The sequence below is a fragment of the Plasmodium falciparum genome (assembly GCF_000002765.6).
Source record: "Plasmodium falciparum 3D7 genome assembly, chromosome: 8".
Taxonomy (NCBI): Eukaryota; Apicomplexa; class Aconoidasida; order Haemosporida; family Plasmodiidae; genus Plasmodium; species Plasmodium falciparum.
In genome coordinates this window covers 475173-499119 of record NC_004329.3, presented here as the reverse complement: position 1 = coordinate 499119, position 23947 = coordinate 475173, and the positions used below count along the sequence as shown (strand labels likewise).

At 18.9% G+C, this 23947-nt stretch overlaps 3 protein-coding genes across 3 annotated transcripts; 2 read left to right on the top strand and 1 right to left on the bottom strand.

Moving 5' to 3' along the window:
* Positions 1–1737: 1737 nt before the first annotated feature.
* Positions 1738–19140, top strand: PF3D7_0809600 (peptidase family C50, putative; the record flags this gene model as incomplete). The annotated part of the gene is made up of 1 exon (XM_002808786.1): positions 1738–19140. One exon carries the CDS (start codon positions 1738–1740, stop codon positions 19138–19140), a length of 17403 nt encoding a protein of 5800 aa, XP_002808832.1.
* A 1153-nt stretch (positions 19141–20293) lies between these two features.
* PF3D7_0809500 (histone acetyltransferase subunit NuA4, putative) lies at positions 20294–20608 on the top strand (the record flags this gene model as incomplete). Its single annotated transcript, XM_002808785.1, has 1 exon — positions 20294–20608. One exon carries the CDS (start codon positions 20294–20296, stop codon positions 20606–20608), a length of 315 nt encoding a protein of 104 aa, XP_002808831.1.
* A 386-nt stretch (positions 20609–20994) lies between these two features.
* PF3D7_0809400 (conserved protein, unknown function) lies at positions 20995–23547 on the bottom strand (the record flags this gene model as incomplete). Its single annotated transcript, XM_001349396.1, has 1 exon — positions 20995–23547. The coding sequence occupies one exon, from the start codon at positions 23545–23547 to the stop codon at positions 20995–20997; it is 2553 nt and encodes an 850-aa protein (XP_001349432.1).
* Positions 23548–23947: the final 400 nt, after the last annotated feature.

Here is a 23947-nt window from a genome sequence, read left to right as displayed (position 1 = left end):
CGTATATTTTCACATAGGAATAAAAAAAAATTATCTATTTTCTTAAGATTAACACCAAAAAAAAAAAATAATAAAATAATATAAAAAATGGTGACTTTTTTGTTAAATATAATTATATAAAATATTTAGGAGATATACACCTTTTTAAACAAAATACTTAGCCACATATTCGTTATATATATATATATATATATATATATATATTTTTTTTTTTTTTTTTTTTTTTTGGCATATTTTTCAATTTCCTTAAATATAGAGTATACATTTTAAAAAATCCAATGATATATGACTTAATGTTTGGTAAATTTTTAATTATGTTTACATATTTTATTATATATTAAAAATATAAAAAAGGAATAAAAGAATAAGGGGTATTATTAAATAAACATATATAATTATATATTAGAATATTTTTACACATGTTTTAAATTGTATACAAAATTTTTTTTTTTTTTTTTTTTTTTTTTTTTTTGGAGATTATTATTATAAAAATGTCATATAAATTAAAGATATTTATGAAAATATAAATTTGCTAAAATTATTTCACATATTAATTTGTAATTGTTTTTTATGTTATACATAAAATTGCATTATAGCTATATTTTCATTTAGATGTATTTAAAAAAAAAAAAAAAATTCTTTTCATTAAAATATGTCATGGGTGCTTCTTTTTATACCTATGTGGAAAAGGTTTATCATGTTCATCTTCTATTTTGTTTCTTCCTTATTTAATGACTGACTATATATATATTTATTTATTTATGTCATTTTATATTTTTTTATTTTATTATATTATATTATATTATATTACTTTTTTTTTCTTTTTTTTTTTTTTTTTAATTTTTTCTCTTAAATTTTCATCTTTTTTTTTTTTATGTGTACGATGAAGAAATATAAATTTATTAATAAGAATAGAAAAAAGAATACTCTTGAATAAGAAATATATGAACTCATTATATTTAAGCATATGAAAATTAATCCTTATATTCTTATATGTGAGATAAGGAAAAATAATGAAGAAACAAAAATTAAGAAAAAAAAAAAAAGAAACATAAAGAGTATTATACACCTAATATATATATATATATATTAATTTATGTATGTATAATTCAGTTTCTCTACTTTATCTTATACCATATCTTTAATACATTCATTTGTGTAATTATCTATTCATTTTAAACTGCTTGATTTAATAATTCTTTTGTATATTTTTTATTTTATTGAATATCTTTAATATTTTATATTTTTGTGTAATTATCTATTTATTGAAAGTTCATTCATCTAAAAATTCGACTACTCTTTTTTTTTTTTTTTTCTGCCAATATTATAAAGATTTACTTTTTTTCCGTTTATTTTATGTTTACTCCTTTTTATTTTATAAAATAAGACAAAAGGGGGAAAAAAAAAAAAAGAAAAAATGATAACATAAGATAATATAATATATTTTAATTTATATATTATGTCATTTAATTATGTATAGATAATAACTAGAAGCTATATTTAATTTTTCTTAAAATGTGTCCTAATATAAAGAACTAAATTTTTTTTTTTTTTTTTTTTTTTTTTTTTTTTTCTTCTTGTTGGCTTCATTCTATCATAATATGCCATTAGGAATGATCCACAATCTAATCAAAAGCATTAAGTAAGAAAAAAAAAAAAAAAAAAAAAAAAAAAAAAAAAGAATATATCAATAAAGAAGAAACAGTAGGGTTTTATATATTTTTTTTTTTTTTTAAAATGGTAAGGTCTAATTTAAACGTATATGATAAGTTAGACAGAATTGTGTCAGATGTATTACAAAATATCGATGAAGAATATAAGAATGGAGGATCTGATGAAAAGGTGTATATAAAATTTTATGAATTATTTCACAAGGAGAGTTATATAGAGAAGTTAAATTATAATGATTTAATAAATACTTTTAAAGATAAGAATATACATAAGTATTTATTTTATATGTTTGAATGTGTATTGAATAAAATATCTTTAAAGAATAATATGAAATATCTGGATTTTTTGTTTATTATTTTAAGATATATAACTTATTTTTGGTTTTATTTATCTGAAGATAACAAATTAATATTAATATCTTATTATTATTCCAAACTTATAGATTTGTTATATAATTTAAAATTAAAGAAAAGTGCTTTATTAATTAATATGTATAACATTCTTATATATTTCTATATAAAAGATAAAAAGAAAGTTATTTTTGAAATAAAAAAAATTAAAGAAAATGATGCATCTACACACATAAAAAATTTGATATTAGAGTTAAATAAAATATTAATATATGAACAAGTTAAACTTATTACAAAAATAACGAAAGAATATTATATAGATTGTCTCAATGAAGATATAGAAAAGAAACTATCTAAATTAATATTAGCAGAAGAAGATATGAATAATTTTATAAAGGAGTGTAATTTGTATAACTATATGTGGGTGTGTGATGAAAAAATTAGATATAATAATAATGATAAATGTAATAATGATAAATGTAATAATGATAAAAGTAATAATGATATATGTAATAATAATATATGTAATAATAATATATATAATAATGATAAATGCAATAGTAATGTGTATAATAATAAAATACAAACTAATGTGACAAAAAAAAAAAAAAAGGAAGAAAATTATTTTTCTTTTTTCATAAAATATAAAAATAAGAATGATATAGAAATGTTCATTAATTGTCATCCATTTTCAATTAATAGCAGTTACAAAATATTCTTAAATTTTTTAAAAAACTTTTTTAAAATAATAATTGATGACTTTGATACATTTTTTTTTTTTTTAAGTTTATTCTATTTAGAATACTTTTTGATATATTGCCATTTTTTTGAAATAATTTATTTTATTCATTTGTCCAACCATGAAAAAAATTACAACAATGTGGACACAAATAATATAAATGTGAATAGTTTGGACACAAATAATATAAATGTGAATAGTTTGGACACAAATAATATAAATTTGAATAGTTTGGACACAAATAATATAAATTTGAATAATATAGATATGAATAATATGTGTGATCTTCAAAAAAAGTATAACTCAAAAAATATATATAAAGATACCAAGTTTACTTCAGTGAATGTATCTGCTAACAATGTTGCTACGACATATGATGAATGTATTTTTTTAAATAATAATAAACAAAATAAAAGGATTATTTGGAATATTATTTTTGATGCTTTAAGAAAGAAATTTATTTCAGATGTAAAAAATGTGAATTATGTTTTAAAAATATTTAAATATACTTTTAGTTTTTTTTCTTTTCAAAAGAATTTATATTTAAAAAGAGATAATAGAACATATATAGATAATTATATACATAATACGTTATATAACTTTAGATATATATCATCTATATATTTAAAGGAGTTATTGAAATTTTGTCTTTCATTTATTACAAATATATTATATTCAAAACATTTAACTGAGGAAATAATTTTTAAATCTATTTCTTATATATTTCATCTTTTGTCTAAATTGTTATGTAATACTAATAATGATATTAAAGAATTCATTTTATGTGATACTGACAATAATATAGTGTTAATTTCTATTATTACACATATATATAAATATTTTAAAAAGTTATATTTTAGTAAGAATAATGAAGAAGTTGAAATTAGTAAATCAAATAATTCCAAGAATAATAATGTGGGTGTGGAGAAATTAAAATATTCCTTTATAACACAAGACAAGGTTTATCAAAAAATACAGGAATGTTTGTATATCGTATTAACAATTGATGAACATGTTGAATGTTATACAAGAGAATGTATAATTCCCAAGAATATAGATAAAGAAAATAGTCATAAGAATTATAATAATTATTCTTATGATAATAAAAATAACGTTAATGTTGGGAATAACCCTTGTGATAACCCTAAAAATAATTTTACTGATAACTTCTACATTTGTGTTATTATAAAAATGAATAAAATGAATATGTTTTATTCAAACATGGATATTATTAAAGTAATATCTGAAAAAGATAAAAACGTTTTTCGGAAATTCATTTATACCATAAATAAAAATCATGAGAATTTTATAAATTTCTTTTCCTATATATTAAATATAAATTATAAAGGAAATGAGGATGATTTTATTTTAAAAAAATATATTTTAAATTTAAAAAGAAAAAATGAATATTATAATAAAGATAAAAAATTGATAAATGTTATGAAACCATATCATTCTCCTTTAAAATATATTTTTTTAAAGAATGAAATACAACAAAAAGGAAATATGTACAATGATAGTTATGATAATTATTGTAATGGAGTTTCATCATCTGAGGAAATATCAGATGAAAAAAAAGTCAAGAAAAAAAAAACAAACAAAAAGGATAATAATATAAATAATATAAATAATAACAACAACAACAATAATAATAACAATAATAATATTAGTAATGGTTATGATAAGTCTTATCATTACAATTTCTATAATCATGATATGTCGTGGAATGATAATAATTATGATAATATTCATTTTGATGATAAGAATGAAAAGAAAAGAGATGATATGCCAATATTTGAAAATTCAAGGTTTTATATAAATACAAAGATAATGAAAAATATCAATGTAGATTTCAAAAATGTATGTCATACAATAATTTTGTGTGTAAAGAGATGTATACAAATATCAGATAATATATTTAATCATTTTGAAAAGAATAAAAATTTAGAAGCCAATTTTAATATTTATGTATGTAAAAATATACTTATTAATTTTTTAAAATGTTGTTTATTAAATATAAGTTTATCTTCTTATTTGTGCGTGAAATTAAATTATGATTATATTTTAAAGGAGATATGCGAATCGAATTTAGTTGAATATGTTTATAATATATATGATAAATATGTTTGTTTTATATTAAATCAGAATGTAAAAAGCTTGAATGATCATAAACACCTCTTACAATTTAATATAAGAAATGAAAATAAAAGGAGATCAAATGTTGATAATAAAAAAATACATAATAATAATAATAATAATAATAATAATAGTAATAATAGTAATATTTGTAGTAGTGGGGTGGTCAAGGAATCGTCATTATATAACAATTTATGCCTTGATGATATATATGATATTTTAAGAAATAAAAAAGATACTCATGAAAATTCAAATAATAACCAAGATGATATTACTCATCCAAATAATAATTATAAAAATGCTAACGATTCAAATGATTATTATGATTGTCAATATAGTACTTTTTTTATTTCTGATAATACTCCATTTGTTGAAACATTGTATTCAAATTGTTTTTTAATTATGATAAACGTTTTATTAATTTGGGAAATGTATCTAGAAATACCATTAGAAATTCTGAATAAAATGAGATATAGTTTTTTTGAACTTTTTTATAATACTACCATTAAAATTTTAAAATTTATCAAAACTGATAAAGGTTTTTTATTTCTTTTGAATATTTTAAAATTCATTTATACAAAATTTATAAGCTTACCATTCAATCCTATTGATATCCATACAAATTTTAAAATGTATGATTTTTATGAATTTCTCATAAGTAATAAACATGATAGCAATATAAACAATCATCTTAATAATAATACTCCACATCATCATCATAATAATACTTACTATTATGGTTGTCTTGATATGGAAAAGAAAGAAGATGATAAATTCAATCAAGATAGTTTGTTTATGAATTCAGTAAGTCCATTGAAATTTGTTCATAATAATAATGAGGAAGAATATAATGAGGAAAAATCAAAAAATGATAGTACCAACAATATCATTAAACATAAACATACTAATGAAAAATTCAATGAATACTGTAATTATAATATGTTAAGTGTTAATAAGAAAAAGAGAATAAGTATTGGAGGATTGGTGCCTATATTTCTAACTAGCCAAAATAGGAATGAAAAAAAAAGCAAAAGAAAAACAATGGTTGATTATGTATCTTATAATAAAATGGAAAATGATTCATTTACAGACGATGCAAATATAAGAGAGAAAAAAAAAAGAAATACCTTAACATATGATGAGAGCTCCTTTGTGAATCATATAGATAATGATCATAAAGTAAATTACGATTTTTATAATAAAAATGATAATGAAACTCCAAAAAATAATTATGATAACAATAAAGATATGTTATCAAGTGAAAATATAAAAGAAAGGAAAGATGATAATGAAGATGATAATGAAGATGATAATGATAATAATGATAATAATAATAATAATAATAATAATAATAATAACAATAATAATAATATGAAGAATAAAATGAGAAATACCTATTTAAAAAATTATTATATTCCTCATATAGATTTATTATTTATTATTATAGATTTAGAAGTATATTATTATTATGGAAAGAAGAAATATAAAAAAGTAATTTTTATTGTAGAAACCGTATTTAGAAATATTATAAATAGGTGTGACTATAATACTAAAGAATATTTAAGGTCATCCATTTCATTTATTTATAATTATTATCAACAAATACATATAAAAAGTAATAAGAATAATATACAAAGTTGTGGTATTATTAGACATATATGTAATTTATATTTTAAATCAAAAATATTTTATTTAAACAAAAAAATTAAAAAAATGTTATCATATTATAAGGAAAAATGTAGTAATATAGATTCATTGAAATTAAATTATAATGAAATGTATGATGTATTTTTTAATAGTTTGAAATGGAAATATTTTTTTTATTTTAAAAAAAATGTGAATTCTGAAAATTTTTATGATAACGAAAAGTATAAGAATTATGATAATTGTGATCATTTCAATAACAATATTTTGTTGGAGGTGAAGCAAATGGAAAGTATGATACTTATTGATGAGTTATTAAGTATACACATTAATATTTTACTATTTCTTATATTGTATGAATATATTTGTAAATATACAAACATACATTTTGTTTTTTATTTTCGATTTATATATTTATTTTTTAACAAAGTGTGTATTGATATCTTAAATATAATTAATTGTTTCAATCATGTAGAATTTTTTAATCTCTTTGATTTTATATATCATAATACATATAATGATGATATAAATATGTATGCTGTACAGAAATTAAAAAATGCCTTGACAAAAATTAATGAACATAAAATGTTAAAGAATGATATAATACATATTCCATATAAATTTAATGGTTCTATTGAAAAAATTAATGAAAAGAAAAGTATAACATATCATCATCATCATCAAAAAAAAAAAAAAATTATTATTATTGATATTGAAGAATTGTTAGTTACTTATGTACAAATGAATTTTATTTTCTGTCGAATTTGTTGTATTTTTCTTTTCTTTCAAAATATGTGTTTTCATAAATATGATTTAATTAATAAAGAATGTAAAGTAAAGGAATATATGAAATTGTTTAGAAGTAATAGAAACATTTTTGATGCTTCGAGAGTTAAAAATGATGAAGATGAATATTTAAAAAGTGAAGCTATAAATAATAACATTGATGAAAATAATAATATGAACATATATAATACTTCTGATTATTATGAAACAAATAAATTCGGTACAAATTACCTTATCCCCTTTGATAACAAATCAAGTGATTATAATAAATATGACACTGATGTGTCTGTTTCTAGTATATCAGAAAATAGCTTTATTTTAGATGAATGTTCATCATATGATAGTAAGAAAGATTATATAATTTTAGAATTCATCATAGAGAAAATTGAAGAAATAAATATTGCTCTAATATATACAAACATGTTAAAAAATTGTTATTATATAATAAAAGTAGAAATGTTATATAATTATATTTATAATAACATTGAAATATTAAAAAGATTTGCTTATCTAAATAATGCCTATTATTTATATAAGTTGTATTATAATATGTTCGTTTGGGATAATAAAAATCATTTTGATGGCTTAAAAGATATAAACAAAAAGGAGAAACAAAAATATATGAACGGTTATAATAAAGATGATATGGATGGAATGTCTCTCAAAGGTTATAGTAATAATTACACAAAAAATAATGACATTGATGACACGTCACAAAATAATGACATTGATAAAACATCACAAAATAATGATATTGATGACACGTCACAAAATAATGATATTGATGACACGTCACAAAATAATGATATTGATGACACATCACAAAATAATGATATTGATGACACATCAAAAAATAATGATATTGATGACACGTCACAAGATAATGATAAGACCGTTTCTCCAAAAAATAACATAAATAATAAGTATCATAAATGCTATCACATTTTTCATATCTTAACATTAAATCAAAGATTAAAAGAAAAGATGAATGCACGTTATATAAAATTAAAGTTTTATGATAACTCTGATTTGTTTACTACATATAATGATGACATTGTGAAAAATCAGAATGATTCATATGAACGTACGAATGAAAATATAATGAAAAATAATAATACATGTGATGATTGTTTTTGTAAATCTTCTTTTGATATTTCGTATTTTTCATGTAATATATATAATTTTAATTTAAATTTATTTCATCCCCTTAATATTAGAAAAAATCGAAAAATACAAATTTATGAAAATAATACAAACAGGAACCCTTTTATTAGTTCTCAAGTTATTAATAATAAGTATTTAATGAATTTAAATAAAAAGTATAATAAGATTAAAAAATATATAATGAATTATATCATATCAACCTATTTTATAATATTATGTTTTTATTTTAATGAATATAATATAGAAGAACATAATTTATCCTTTTATTTTATTCTTCATTTGTTTCAAACAAAATTTCATGTTTTTAATAATAATTTTTTTTTAAATATAGAAAATAGATATGAATCATTAAATGAAAATATGTACAGTCCAAAACATGTTATAACGAAGGAAAATAAAAGTAGAGAAAAGAATTTTATATATTTACAAGAGTGTAAATATAAAATATATACAGAATATGAATTGAAGAATAATATTTATCTTATATTCGAAATTTTAAATAATATATATGATGTATATTATGGAAACATATTTGAGAATATATCAGTTCATAATAACATTGAGATAAATATTGATTTAAATTTTATAACTTATTTGAGCGAAATATATAATATTTTATTTTTCTATAAAATGTATAAAGAATGTGTACATATATTATTATTATGTATTATGTGTACTTCTAAGTTTTTTTGTTTATATATATTTAATGAGAAACATGTATATAAAGAGGAAACTTCATTAGATTTTGTTGATAAGGGAAATGTAAAAAGTAAAATTATACACATTACGAAAAAGAGAAATACACATATAAATATGAATGCAGAAAATAATACACATCTTAATAGTAATAAGGTTAGGTATGATTATTATTATAATGATTTCATGTATGAAGAAAAAGATAAGGAATCAAAAAATATAATCAAGGGGTCTCAAGAATGTGCAGAAGTGAAAAGGATAGTATATCAAGACGAAAACGTATTAGAAAATAATAATATGAATGAAAGAGAATTTTATGCGTTTGAAAAAGTTAATATGCCTTTTTATGATATTAACTCAAAAAATGACAATAATGATAATAATAATAATAATAATAATAAGAGTAAAAGTAAATGTAAAAGTAAAAAGGAAAAGACAAATATATATAATATAAAGAAAAATAGAATAATACACATTTTAAATATAATATATAATAAAATAACATACAATGTAAATGATATGAATGTTAAAGAAATATATATCAATTTACATAATTATATGCAGAACTTAATAATATGTATATCTCTTTTTTATTCTATATATATATGTCTTGAAAAATTATGTAAAAAAGAATATAATATTATTTTTTTTAATTGTGCTAATAATATTTATAATTATTATATTGAATTTTATCAATATATTAAAAATTTTTGTAAAACATATTGTAAAGAAAAAATATACATGTCTACTTTCTTTTTTGATAATTTCAATTTAAAAATAATTAATCTGAGAATTTTGTCCATTATAAAAGAAAAAGAGATATACATAAAAAGAAAAGAAAAAAATATAAGTAAGCGTATGAACAATGATGAAATAATAAATAATAATAAAAAAAAAAAAAAAAACCATAATAATAATAACAAAAACCATAATAATAACAATAATGATAATAATAATAATAATAATAAAGATCCTGTGAGTAAGGTGTGTTTACCTAATATTCTTCCGGAAAACATGTCATTCAGTTATATAAAAGAACAAAATGATCAAAGCAATAATTCAAATGAAGATTCACATATTTTATTATTTCGTACAAACTTTTATTCAAAGTTTTCTTATTTATTATTTGATATGAGGGGAAATGTTTTTAAAGATTGTATGATTATGTTAAGAAATATCGAAAGTAGATATAAAAATGATTGTAATTTTATTTTTCGGAATAATCTTGAACTATACTTTAATATTGTAAAATATTTATACGAAAATAGTAAAGATCAATATATAGGATTATTTTTATTTTTTCATGGATATATTATATATGAACTAGAAGATAAGAAAATTAATATGATGAAAAATTTTTGTTCTTTTAATATATCATGTAATTTTTTCTGTTTAAAATTTGAACAACGTTCATATGATTTTGATATCGAAGGATTATCAAATTTATCAAAAAATGATTCTATTGATGATATAAAACTAAGAAATAAGTTAATTTTAATGAATACAGAAAATCTTTATTGTAATGGTTTTTTAAGAACGGATTTTTTTTCTGTAACCAAATTTTTTAATATATATATTAAAAATATATACAAAATATTTTTTAAATTAAATAATTTTTTTTCAAGCTATTTCTTTTTAAAAGAATTTATTATATATATATCTAGTATTTTATATTTACCAGAAATGGTTCATATTTATATTTATTTAATAAATATTATATTAACAAGTGGAAAGGAAAGAATAGAAATATTAACACAAGAAGAATTATTTTTTGAAAATTTAAATAATGAATTTAATATGTTTGAAAAAAAGAAGTTTGATCAAATAAATAAATATGATGTATATAATAAAGATGTTAAAATATATGAACAAAATGATTTTACAGATATTAATTATGATAAGACACCACTGAATACATATATAACAAATAAATATATATATGAATACAAAAAAGTATTGAATGAATTTTTTGTATATTTAAATTATTTAATATCAAATAAACAAAATATGAATATATTAACTCCTAAATATAGAAAAGAAATTCTTTACATTTATTCATTGTTCATTTTAAAAAAAAAACAAAAGCAATATTATTATTATGTTATGAAAAATAGAAAATGGAAAACAACAAATATGTTCATAGACAATTTACAAAATATTAATCACCTAGAAGGAGAAGATAAAAACATTAATGGTGATAATATAAAGACAACAAATGTATTACATAATACAATACATACGAAAAATATATCAGAGGATAATAATAAAAAAGAAAGAAGTAATATTATATCACCAGTTGTAAATTATGAATTTAATGATGATAATAATAATAATATAGAGAATGATGAATTATATAATAGTAATATGGATGATATTAATAAGTTTGGAAAAAAATTTTTACAGTGCTTTAATGAATGTAATAAAATTAGAAAGAATGAAAATATATGTTTTCAATTTTTTGTTGAAAATTTATTTCTTGGACATAATATGGATACAGACATATATAATATATATATAAATGATGAAGTAAGTGTAACAACGATTTTAAAAAATATGATATTTGATGATATAAGTAAGATTAATATAAATGAAAAGATGAATAATATGGATATAGATTATATAAAAGAGGATGATGAGGCACACATAAAAAATACACATAATAGTATATATAATAATATATATAATAATATATATAATAATATGCGTGATACTAATAATTGTAATGATCATATTACATATGAGAAAGAAAAAAATAACTCTACACATTTTGATAATCCATATTATGATAAAAATAATAAGTTCAATATATACAACTTATTTAATGATATATATTATTTTAATGAAGATGATATAGAATTAAATTCAAGTGATTTTAAGCTTATGGATATTTCAGTATTAAATTATTTACATTTAAATTATGATTTTGAAAATAATTTAAAATATATATATAATTATATTAATAATAGATTATTTGTCTATAATTGTAAAAAGATGAATTCCTATTTTATTAAAATATTGTATTATTATATAAACCTAGTATTTTTAAAAATAAAAAATATTTTTTGTGATGACTGTATATATGTCATTAAAAAACAACAATCTTTAAACTCATCAGCAAATGATTGTTGCTCTAATATATTTTTTCTATTATATGTGAGACTATTATATAATTTAAAAATACCAAAGGATATATTACATGAAATATGTTCGAATTATTTCCCAGGAAATAAGTGTAAAAAATATATAGACCTTTTATGGAACAAGCAAAAATTTGGGAATGTACCAAATAATGAATGCGATTATAATAAAATAAAAATGGTGGTTCAAAAAGGTGGTATGAACAAAACGGAAAAAAGTCCTCAAGAATATGATACACACAATAATGATAATAATAATAATAATAATATTAATAATAATGAGGACTGTGGTAATTCTTGTAATACTGGAGATAATAATTTTAATTGTAAAAATCGTTGCCAACCCAATCCAGATATATTATTCTTATATTTAGTAGAAATATTTTTATTTCCTGATAAAGATTGTAGTTATTTTGAAGTGCTTAGTACATGTTATCAATTTATAATAAATATAAAAGGAGGTAGAGAAAATGTATATATGAAAGATGAAATGTTAAAAAGGATGTATGAAATATTAAAAAATATACTTTTAAAACAAAATTATGAAAATATTTATTATTTTCAAATTATCCTAATATATACTTCATTATTATTATACAACACTCACATGAAATCGTTAGTATATGAAATGAGGATAATAGCTCAATTTTATTTAGATTTTATATTTTTTTTTATAGAAAATATAAAAAATAATTTGATTATTTTGGATATAATAAAATCGTACGCTGCTGATCAGAAGGATATGTGTGATATGGAGAAAAATAATAATATCATGAGTGATCAAAAAGAAGAAGAAAAAAAGAAAATTAATAATAATGATAATAATAATAAAAATGAAAATAATAATAAAAATGAAAGTAATAATACAAATGAAAATAATAATGATAATAATTGTAATAATTTTTATAATGATGAACAAAATATATTTTTTTACTTATTAAAATGCTATTTCAGAAAAATGATATCATTATTGTATTTATATACAGACGAGTTAATATTGTATACTATTAAACATAACATCGATTTCGAAATAAACGAAAGAGAATATTTTAGAAAGAACGTATGTACGAGTATAAATTCAGATATTATATATAAATATATGAATGTTAAAGAAGTGAATCTAAGTAATTTATGTATTTATTGGGACTATACAATTATTTCTGTAAGTCAAGATAAAAATAGTTTATATATATCACGATGTTATAAAAATTTTCTATTAATATTAGCTCAAATGTTTAAAATATATCATGAAAATGAACTGATTAATAGGATATTTTCAACTGACTTTTATAATATGGACATAGTAAATGATATAAACGAATTATCGTTTATTATAAATAATCAGGACCAAAACATATATAATAATATAAAAAATAATATAAATAATAATATAAATAATAATAATAATAATACTATTAGTAGTAGTAGTAGTATTAGTAGTAGTATTAGTAGTAGTAGCATGAATAATAATATTGATAGTAATTGTAATAAACTCAAATCCTATTGTAACCTGTTTAACATTCTAAATAATAACGACTTGTTAGAAAAACACTTTGATTCAATGTTTGATACTTATGTTATCAAAAGTAATATAAGAGAATGGTTAAATGATAACTTGTATTATTCAACGAAGGATATCGAAATGAATAAACAAGGATATACACACGAAAAGAACTCAACCTGTAATTATAATAATGTATTAAATAAACATAATATAAACGAAATAAAAAATGGAGAATATATTGCATGTCCTGAAAATTGTGACATCTTAAAAAGTGATGAAAAATCTTTATTCATATCACAATTAAATCATTATAAAAAAGAAAATTTTTTTTATAATTTTAATATATATGACGTAGTCAATGTTGATAAGGAAATAGATATGAAGGAACAAAGACATGTGAATAATTCAAATAATATAATAAACAATGTGAATGTAGTCCATCTTTTTATTTTATTGAATAAAAGAGCAAATGAATGCTTAAATAGGAAAAGGGTTGAATATTTTCATGTTGAGAAGATCCATTTAAATATTGAAAGGTATACATATAAAAACAAATGGAATTATATAAGAAAGTTGGAAAAATTTTTAAAGCAATATCAACATATGATTAAGGTTATGTGTGAAATATTAAGTGAATCAAAATATGTAGATAGAAATGAAATCAATTTAAGAAAATGTGTAGATCAATGGTGGAAAAATAGGTATTTATTAGAGCAGCATTTGAAAATCTTGAATCTGGATATATCAAATAGTTTAGGTTTTTCTATACATAAATTAATGTCAATTCCTTTAATTAATATAATAACAAAATGGAACATTATGGATGATAAATCGATGAAAAATTATACAGCAGAAGATGATAATAATAATGAAAATTATAATAATATTGAAAATTATAATGATAATGAAAATAATTATTATTGTGATGTACTTGAAGATGAAAAAAAGAATATTTCCACATTAAATCATTCAAAAAACGACGAAGAAAATTATGTACATAACACCATATCACCTTTAAATAATCAGTTATATTACTTAAAAGCTAATTTTGATATTTTTATTTATATTTTTTATTTTCATCAAATTTTGAGGATCCTCAGATGGTTAAGAAAATGGAATAAATTTATTCTTCCACTAAAATACTGGAGTGAAATTGACTATATAAATGTCCTTATAAATTTAACCATATTTTCGGTAACACTAAAAAATTGTAATCTCGAAATTATTAATGTAAAAAAAAAATATTTGCAAAAAATGTGTAATTTGAAAAAAAGGAGAGATGATAAAAATGTGTCAAAGGATTATTTTTGTAAGGAGGAAATAATTATACAAAATGGAAATAAAAATGATGACATAAATAATGTAAATAAAAATAAAACTAATTATTATAATTATAATGATAATCATAATATGAAACAGAAGAATATTGATTTTTCTAATGATATTTTAAGTAAAAATGAGATCCAACATTCTGATTATATTATTGACCAATATAATATTTCATATTATGAAAACTTTATTAATGAACATAATATTAACAAGAAAGATAATATCATTATTAAGAATAACCGTAATTCCTTAAATATCAACAAAACTAGCACGTCCTATTTACCATGTTACAATAAAGATATTGAAGATATTCTTATTTTTAAAAAAATGATTGAAAAGAAAAAGGAAAAAGAACCAACGGATACAAAAAAAGGAAAAATTAGGGGAAGACGACATACATACTGTGAACAAAATATATATTCCGTAGAAGAATATGGGGAAAATAATATATATCTTAGACCTAACATGAATCCTACTATTAAGAATGATGTAGTAAAGAACAATACTAATAATTCAAAATACACAAATTGTAATATACCAATAAATAGTATTAACTCATGTAATAATAATATAGAAAATTATGATGAACTTGAAGAAAAAAAAAAAAAAAAAAAAAATTCATCTAGTATAACAAGTAATACAAAAATGAATATCAAAAAAAAAACTGATAATTTCAATAATAATAATGTTTATGAATATTTGAACCCATTGAAAAATACAAATAATTCTGAATGCGAAATAAATGAAAATTATAAATTAGTGAATAAAAAAAAAAATAATAAAAGAAATACAATATCTGGTATTTTCTTTGATTATGATATGAAACAAAGATATGAAGAATTACCAGAGAAAAATTTTTTGAAATTTTTAGATTTAAGAAAAAAATGTGTTAAAGGATTATTGAGATGCTCTTTTATTAAATTAAGAATGTATTTATATCATATATTAATAGATGTTTTTGAGAATGCAGATATAGATCCAATGAATATTTTTGACCTTTTTAATATTATAACACATTCATTTATTAAGGATGTCTTATTTTGTAACCTTACAATAGATAAAACTAATAAAGATAAATATATATATACAAGAAATGTAGAAAATAATAGTGTAAGAAAAAATCCTGTTATTTTATATGTGCATAGTAATTTAAGTAGAATATCTTTAGAAAACTTGGAACCTTTAAAGGATTCATATATTGTAAGGGGTGTGAGTAAAATGGTAACTACTTATTTGTATAAAAGGTTGGTAAATAAGATAAAGCGTGGTAAAAGTATAGGTAAAAAAAAAAAATACATTTATGATAATAAGCATGACGAGGATGAATATAATAATAATGATGAGGATGATTATAATAATAATGATGAGGATGAATATAATAATAATGATGAGGATGATTATAATAATAATGATGAGGATGAATATAATAATAATGATGAGGATGAATATAATAATAATAATAATGAGGATAATTATAATAATAATGTGGATGATATGGATATGAAAAAATATATAAATTATGAATATAATAAAAAATGGGAGATCGATTCATCTGAAAATGTGTGTGATAAAAAAAATGTGGCGCGTAGAGCGACATATAATTCGACAACTTTGAAGGATATAAATAAAAATATAAATAATAATAATAATAATAATGATAGTAAGATTGTGACGAAGAATGGTATTATGAAGGATAATCCAAATGGTAATTATAACATTTTCAATTTTTATGATAACAAGAATTCGTTTAATAAGAACCAAGGTAAAACATTTGATAATTCAATAAATATGAAAAGAAAAAATGAAAAAGAGGAATATGTTATAATTGACGATGATGATACAAATAATAATAATAATAATAATAATAATAATAATCTTCTAAATAATAAAAAAGGAGATAATAATTACAATTTAATTGTTACAAAAGAAGAAGAAAAGAACCCAATGTATTCAAATAAAAGTAATAATACAAAAGAAAAGAAAAATCATAAAAGATCAAGAAAAAGCATGAATATTGAATATTCCTTTATAAATCCTTTTCTTAATAAATATAAGGAAAGATCAAAAAATAAAAGAAATTTCACTTCATGTAGTACACAATTTTTAAGTGATAAAGGAGAAGAAGAAAAAAAAAGAAAGGATGAATATAATATGAGTGAAAAAGAATATATATTGGATAGAAATAAAAAAAAAAAAACTATAAAAAATAATAAAAGTATAATTTCAAGTAATATATCCATAACACGTTCTTTATCAAATTCATCAGATTCATCTGTAGAATTAGTACAAAATGAAGATGAACTTAAGAAAATTTTTATGAATGTTAGAAATTCATTAAATTTTCAAAATATAATGTCAATTGATAATAAAGAAGAATATTGTGATTATCTTTATTCTAAAAGAAAAAATAGCATAAGTGAATCTGAAGCATATTTTGGTGAAAAAAAGATGAAGCGTATGAGTTCATTTTTAAAAACCTCGAAGAAGGATAAAAGAAGAACATATTCAAATGAAAGAGAATATGGATCAAAAACATACGAAGTTAATGGTATAAAATATGTACCATATTATATTAGTAGCCCAAGAATAATTGATCCTTATAAAAGTAAAATATTTTTTTTAATTAATCCTAATGGTGATTTAAAAAGGACTGAAGATGCTATTATTCCATTTATATATCATAAAAATAAAGAAAAATATAAATATAAAAATTGGGATGGATATATTGGTAATGTACCAAATGAAAATATTTTAATAGATCATTTATGTAATGATGATTTATTTTTGTATTGTGGACACCAAGGTGCAGAACAATATATGAAAAAAGAAAACATTAAAAATGGATTACCTAGTCTAGAATTCATTATAGATTATATTGTTGAAAAGAAAATTATAAATTTGAAAAAGTATCCTAAAATAAAGGAAGTAATAAATTTATATACTAATAAATATAATAATAAAAAAAATCAACAAGTAGAAAATAGTTCTAATGCAAAACAAAATATAAATCAAAGGAAGAGAAACTCTTCTACATTTACTTTAACAAAAAATGAAAAGAACACACGTAATTTTATAAAAAAAGATATGAAAAGAAAAAATATAGGATCTATTAATAATATATTAGTTCATTTAGAAAATATAAAACGAAAGAACACTACAAAAAATAAGGATAATATTAGTGATGATAATAATGTTGATGGAAATAATATGGATAATGATAATAATAATAATAATAATAATTCAAAAATATATATAAGTCCACTTAGCAAAGGATTAAATTGTTGTACATTCTTAATAGGTTGTAGTTCTGGTCTTATTTCATCATACGGTTTTGATTTAGATGCCTGGGGTACTGTTTATGATTATATAGTAGGAGGATCTTTATTTGTTTTTGGAAATTTGTGGAATGTAACTGACGGAGAAGTAGATGGATTTACACAGAACTTTTTATGGAAATGGACACAACCAAATTCTTCTTCTTTATTTCAAGCAAAATTCATATATAATGAAAAATTACCATCTTTGAATTTAAGCTTTAGTTTCTTTTTGGAATTATTTTTAAAAAATATGAAAAATAATCAAAATATAAAAAATTATCAAAATATAAAAAATAATCAAAATATAAAAAATAATCAAAATATAAAAAATTATCAAAATATAAAAAATTATCAAAATATAAAAAATATTGAAAAATTATTTAATAACAATATAAATTTACTAAAATTAGATATGGATATTGGTGACAATTTTATTACTGTACCTATGAATATCTATAAATTTATAATAAAAAATAAGTTTTTCTATATATATTTCACAGATTATTATAATACGAATATTTTTGTAAATAAAAACCTTTATTATATTAATCAAAATAAGAAATATATGTGGTTAAGTATAACAGAAGCCTTAACAGAAGCTAAGCAATATTGTCGCCTACCCTACGGTACAGGTTCTGCAGGAGTTATGTACGGTTTGCCCATATAGAAAGGGGAAAAAAATATATTCTTATATTTATTTTTTTATATTTATATTATTATGTATTTTTTATAAACCTTTTATAATATTCGAAACATTATAGACACATATAGCAAAAAAGAAATATTAAAATTATAATTTTTTTTTTTTTTATAACTTTCTTATATATGTTGTATATATAATCTCAAAAGGTTTTTAAGAAATTCATTTTTATTATTTATCTATTCATTTATTTTAAGGTGTACCGTTTAAAATCACAAACATACTATTATATTAATTTTTTAAATATATATAAAATGATCATAATAAATACCATTATTTATTACATATATATAATATATGGTTGAGTAAGGTATACTTATATAAGGAACAAAACGAAAAAAAAGAAAAAAAAGAAAAAAAAGAAAAAAAAGAAAAAAAAGAAAAAAAAAATTTACATATTTAAATATTAGGTTCTTTTAAATTTGATGTTCTCACGAGAAAATGCCCAAATTATATATATATATATAATGCCTTTTTTTTCTATGTATAAAAATCTCTTATATTAATAGTATCTTCAAAAATTCTTTTTGTTTAAACAAATTAAATTAAAATATTACCTTAAATATTATTTATATAAAATTAAAAATAGGGAATATCTTTGTAAAACAAATATATTTACCTTCATAATTTATATTTTATTATAATGTATTATTAATTTATTACAAAATAAAGAATTCATTTTATAAATCCTATGTTTATATCGAAATTAATTAAAAAGTTAAAGCGCATATAAATATATAGTGAAGACAGTAAGCCAAAAAAAAAAAAAAAAAAAAAAAAAAAAAAAAAAATACTATATATATATATTTATACATAAATTATTATAATATATATAAAATAATAAATAGATGCTTTATATATTTTTTCAATATTATATAAAAAATATTTATTTTTAAAATTTATTCACAAATAAAAAAAAAAAAAAAAACTATATGTATAAAATATATTTATATATTATAATATAATATATTTATTTAAAAAAAAAATAAAATTTTTTTTTTTTTTTTTTCTAATTTTATTTTTTAATTTCTTTCTTTATTATTATTATTATTACTATATATATATATATATATATATATATATATATTATATGTATAATATAATATTAGATTAGATAAAAATGAAACATAAGGTTAAACGTGATATAATGAAATGTAAAAAAAAGCTGGAAAGTTCTATAAAAGCATTAGAAGAAAAAATTTTAAGACTTGAATTAGAATATCATAAGAATTGTAATGTTAATGGAGGGAATTTAATAAAAGGTTGGGAAAGTCATTTAAGAAAAACACCATTAGAACCTTTGAGTTTCAGGACATTTAGAGATGACTATGGAGATTCATATGTAGAAAGAATGTTATCATTAACATCTTGTACATCTCCTGCCACAGCTTTATTTCCAAGTGAAGATACAATAAGAGAAAAACGTAAAATGTAAAATTTGGAAAAACAAAAGAATTTTGTCATGACAATAACATATATATATATATATGTATATATGTATATATGAATATATTTAAAAGTTATATTAAATTAATATATATTTAATTTAATGAAACATTATTGTTAGGTTTTAATTACTATCCATACACTTTAAAATAAAAAAAATGAAATGAAGGCTATAACCTTACCTTTTGAAAAAAAAAAAAAAATTTTAATTATCAGATTGCAAATAAATTACCAAAAAAATTGTTACATATATACATTAAATGTATTTATTAAAATTGTGTAACAAAATAATTTATTAACATACAATTTGTATATATATATATGTATATACAAATGATCATTTAATTATATATATTTTATTTATTTTATTTCATTTCATTTTTTTGTTTTTTTCATTTTATCATAATTTTCTAAAATTTTTTTTTTAAACAAATTAACTTTAATTTTTTTTTGTAAAATTCTTTGTCTTTTAATACAATGTTTTGTTCTTCTTCTTTTTGGCTTAATATAATTTTTGGATAGTTCCTTAATTTCGGACCATCCTTCATTAGGTATAATTTTAAAAAATCTACCTTTAAAATAAAAGGAATCTTTTTTTATACTATTCCAAGGTAATTTCCATAAAGATTTATTATTTTGTTCCATATCTATTTCTTCAAAATATTGTCCTTTATTAATATAGAGATCTATTTCATTATTTTGGTTTTTTTCTTCATTTGTTTCTGTTTTTACCAAAGTAGTTTGCATTTTAAATGATGAGTTGTTTAATTTGTTAAATCGTTTATATACATATATATCACAATCATCATCAAGAATAAAATTGGTATTTTCATTATTATTAAAATGAATATTCTGTTCATTTTCTTGGTTCTCTTGAATATTTAACTTGTTCATGTTATATGTACTTTGTATAGACTCTTTATTATTATTATTATTATTATTAACATTTAATATATCACCATTCTGTTTCTTATTTATTATAATTTTTTGTTTATTTTCCTTATCTAATTCATCATTTAATATAAAATCATTTTGTAATATATCATATCCAATTATTATCTCCTTATCTGGTAATGTTTTCATTACATCCTTACTATGTTTGTCATCTTCTATCTTTTTTTGTTTATCTATAAAATGTTCAATGGGTAGACCTGTATATTCTGATGATAAAATGATGTCATACATTTTCGGTCTTTCGATAATTTTACTAGATCTTTTCTTGTTTTTTTGTGTTGAATTTTCTATTAGATCTATATTATTGACATTATCAATTTTTTTATTAGAATCCTTTTTAGCATTCATTAAATAATCAATTTCCTCTTCACTTTTATTTTCTTCTGTTATTTGAAAAGTATCTGGAATATGACCTCGTATTTTTAGCTGTACATACATATCTTTTTTAGCGGAGCATTCCCCTAATAATTTCGTATATGATGATAAATGATACGGATGAGTTAATATATTTGGTATTTTTCGAATTCCCATATTATTTTCATATCTTACAAAATCAAATAATCTCTTTTTAAAATATTTATCATACATATTAACTATAAAAGCTCTAGAGAATGTACCATATTTCCTAACATAATTAACTAAGAAGGGAATACTTATAGTTTCATAACATCTAGAAAAAAGTGCAATAATTTCTGCATTTTTTGAACAATTTAATACTTGACCTAAATAATTAATCATATTTTCATAAGATATTTGAGAATATTTATCTCTATACATACCTAATCTACTTATTATTTTTAAACACAATTCTGCACTACAATTTTTTACAATATTATATGCAAATAAATTATTTAATATATTACATGGAATATTATCAATATCTAAAATTTTGATGGTTTCCACATGATCATAATTAATATTATTATTGACTGGATAATAATTATAATTTTTTTTTTTTTTTTTATTATGATAATGATTATTATTTACATTAATTATTGGGTTATTTGTATTATTTATAGAATCTATTAAGTTTTTATAATATTCTTCTTTGTTTTTATTGTATTTATTTATATTTTCTTTACTTGAGTGATTAGTATTTCGAGATAATTCTTCAGCTATTCTTAATTTACATAAAATTGAATTTCTAAACGTTGAAAAATGTTCTTCATGTTGTTCTAAATATTCTTTCATTTTTTGCGTTTCTTTTTCTTCTTTTTCATATATTTCATTAACAAATGAATTTGAAAAATTTTCCTTACACTTTTGTTTATCATGTGTTTGTGGTACATTTATATTTGTGTGTACACAATTATCTATTTGTTTAATAATATTTGTAGATGTTTCATCAATATGATTTATTTGGTTTTTATTTTTTTTTTCATCGTGAATATCTAACTTTTTATTATTTTTATAAATACTATTTGCTGATGCATGCCAAAGTTCTCCTATTAAACTTGAGTTTAAGTTGTTTGTTAATAATAAGGTATCTAAATCGTCATCTATATCTTCATTATATTCATCATTTGTATATTCATATGTGTTATCAGTCGAAATTTCATTAATTTGATTGTTTTTAAATTCATGTGTGTCATCACAAAAAAAAAAATTATTACTAAACTTATCATCGTCATTTTCATTTGCAGAATGGAAATCTTTGTATTTATCATCATTTTTATTTTGTAATACTTTCTTCTTGTTTTCACTTGTTTGCTTATTTAAAAAGTTTGTTTTTTTTCCTATAAAATTATGATTCAATTCATTTTTATCATCAATATGGTTAATATTATTTTTATATTCAAATGATAAATTATTACAGTTTTTGTCCAGTGAATGTATTTTATCAAATGAATTAAACCTTTTAAATAGAAAAAAATGATTATCTATTCTTTTCGTTTTTTTCTTATAAAAAGGAATTAATAAATTCACCTGTAAACATTCCAAACTTATGAGGGAAAATTTATTTGTAACACGCATTTCAAAAATGGATTCATAATAAATTAGTCATTTTTTTTAAATAAAACAAATGCACATGAGTGAGTAAAATATATGGCCCTAAAAGGGTAATTAAATGAAAAAAATGAATTTTTACAAAAAATATATTATATAAATAAATATATATATATATATATATATATATATATATTTTTTTTTTTTTTTTTTTTTTTTTTATACTTTTGAAATGCACTGTCATTCACGTATAAATAAAAATATTTATATATATATATATATATATATATATATATATTATTATATTATTTTATTTTTTTATATTGTGTAACTGCCATAATGTTTTTATTTTATATTTTATTTATATATAATATATATAAGTGATAAAAATAATACACATTAACTTTTCACAAAAAATTTTTATATG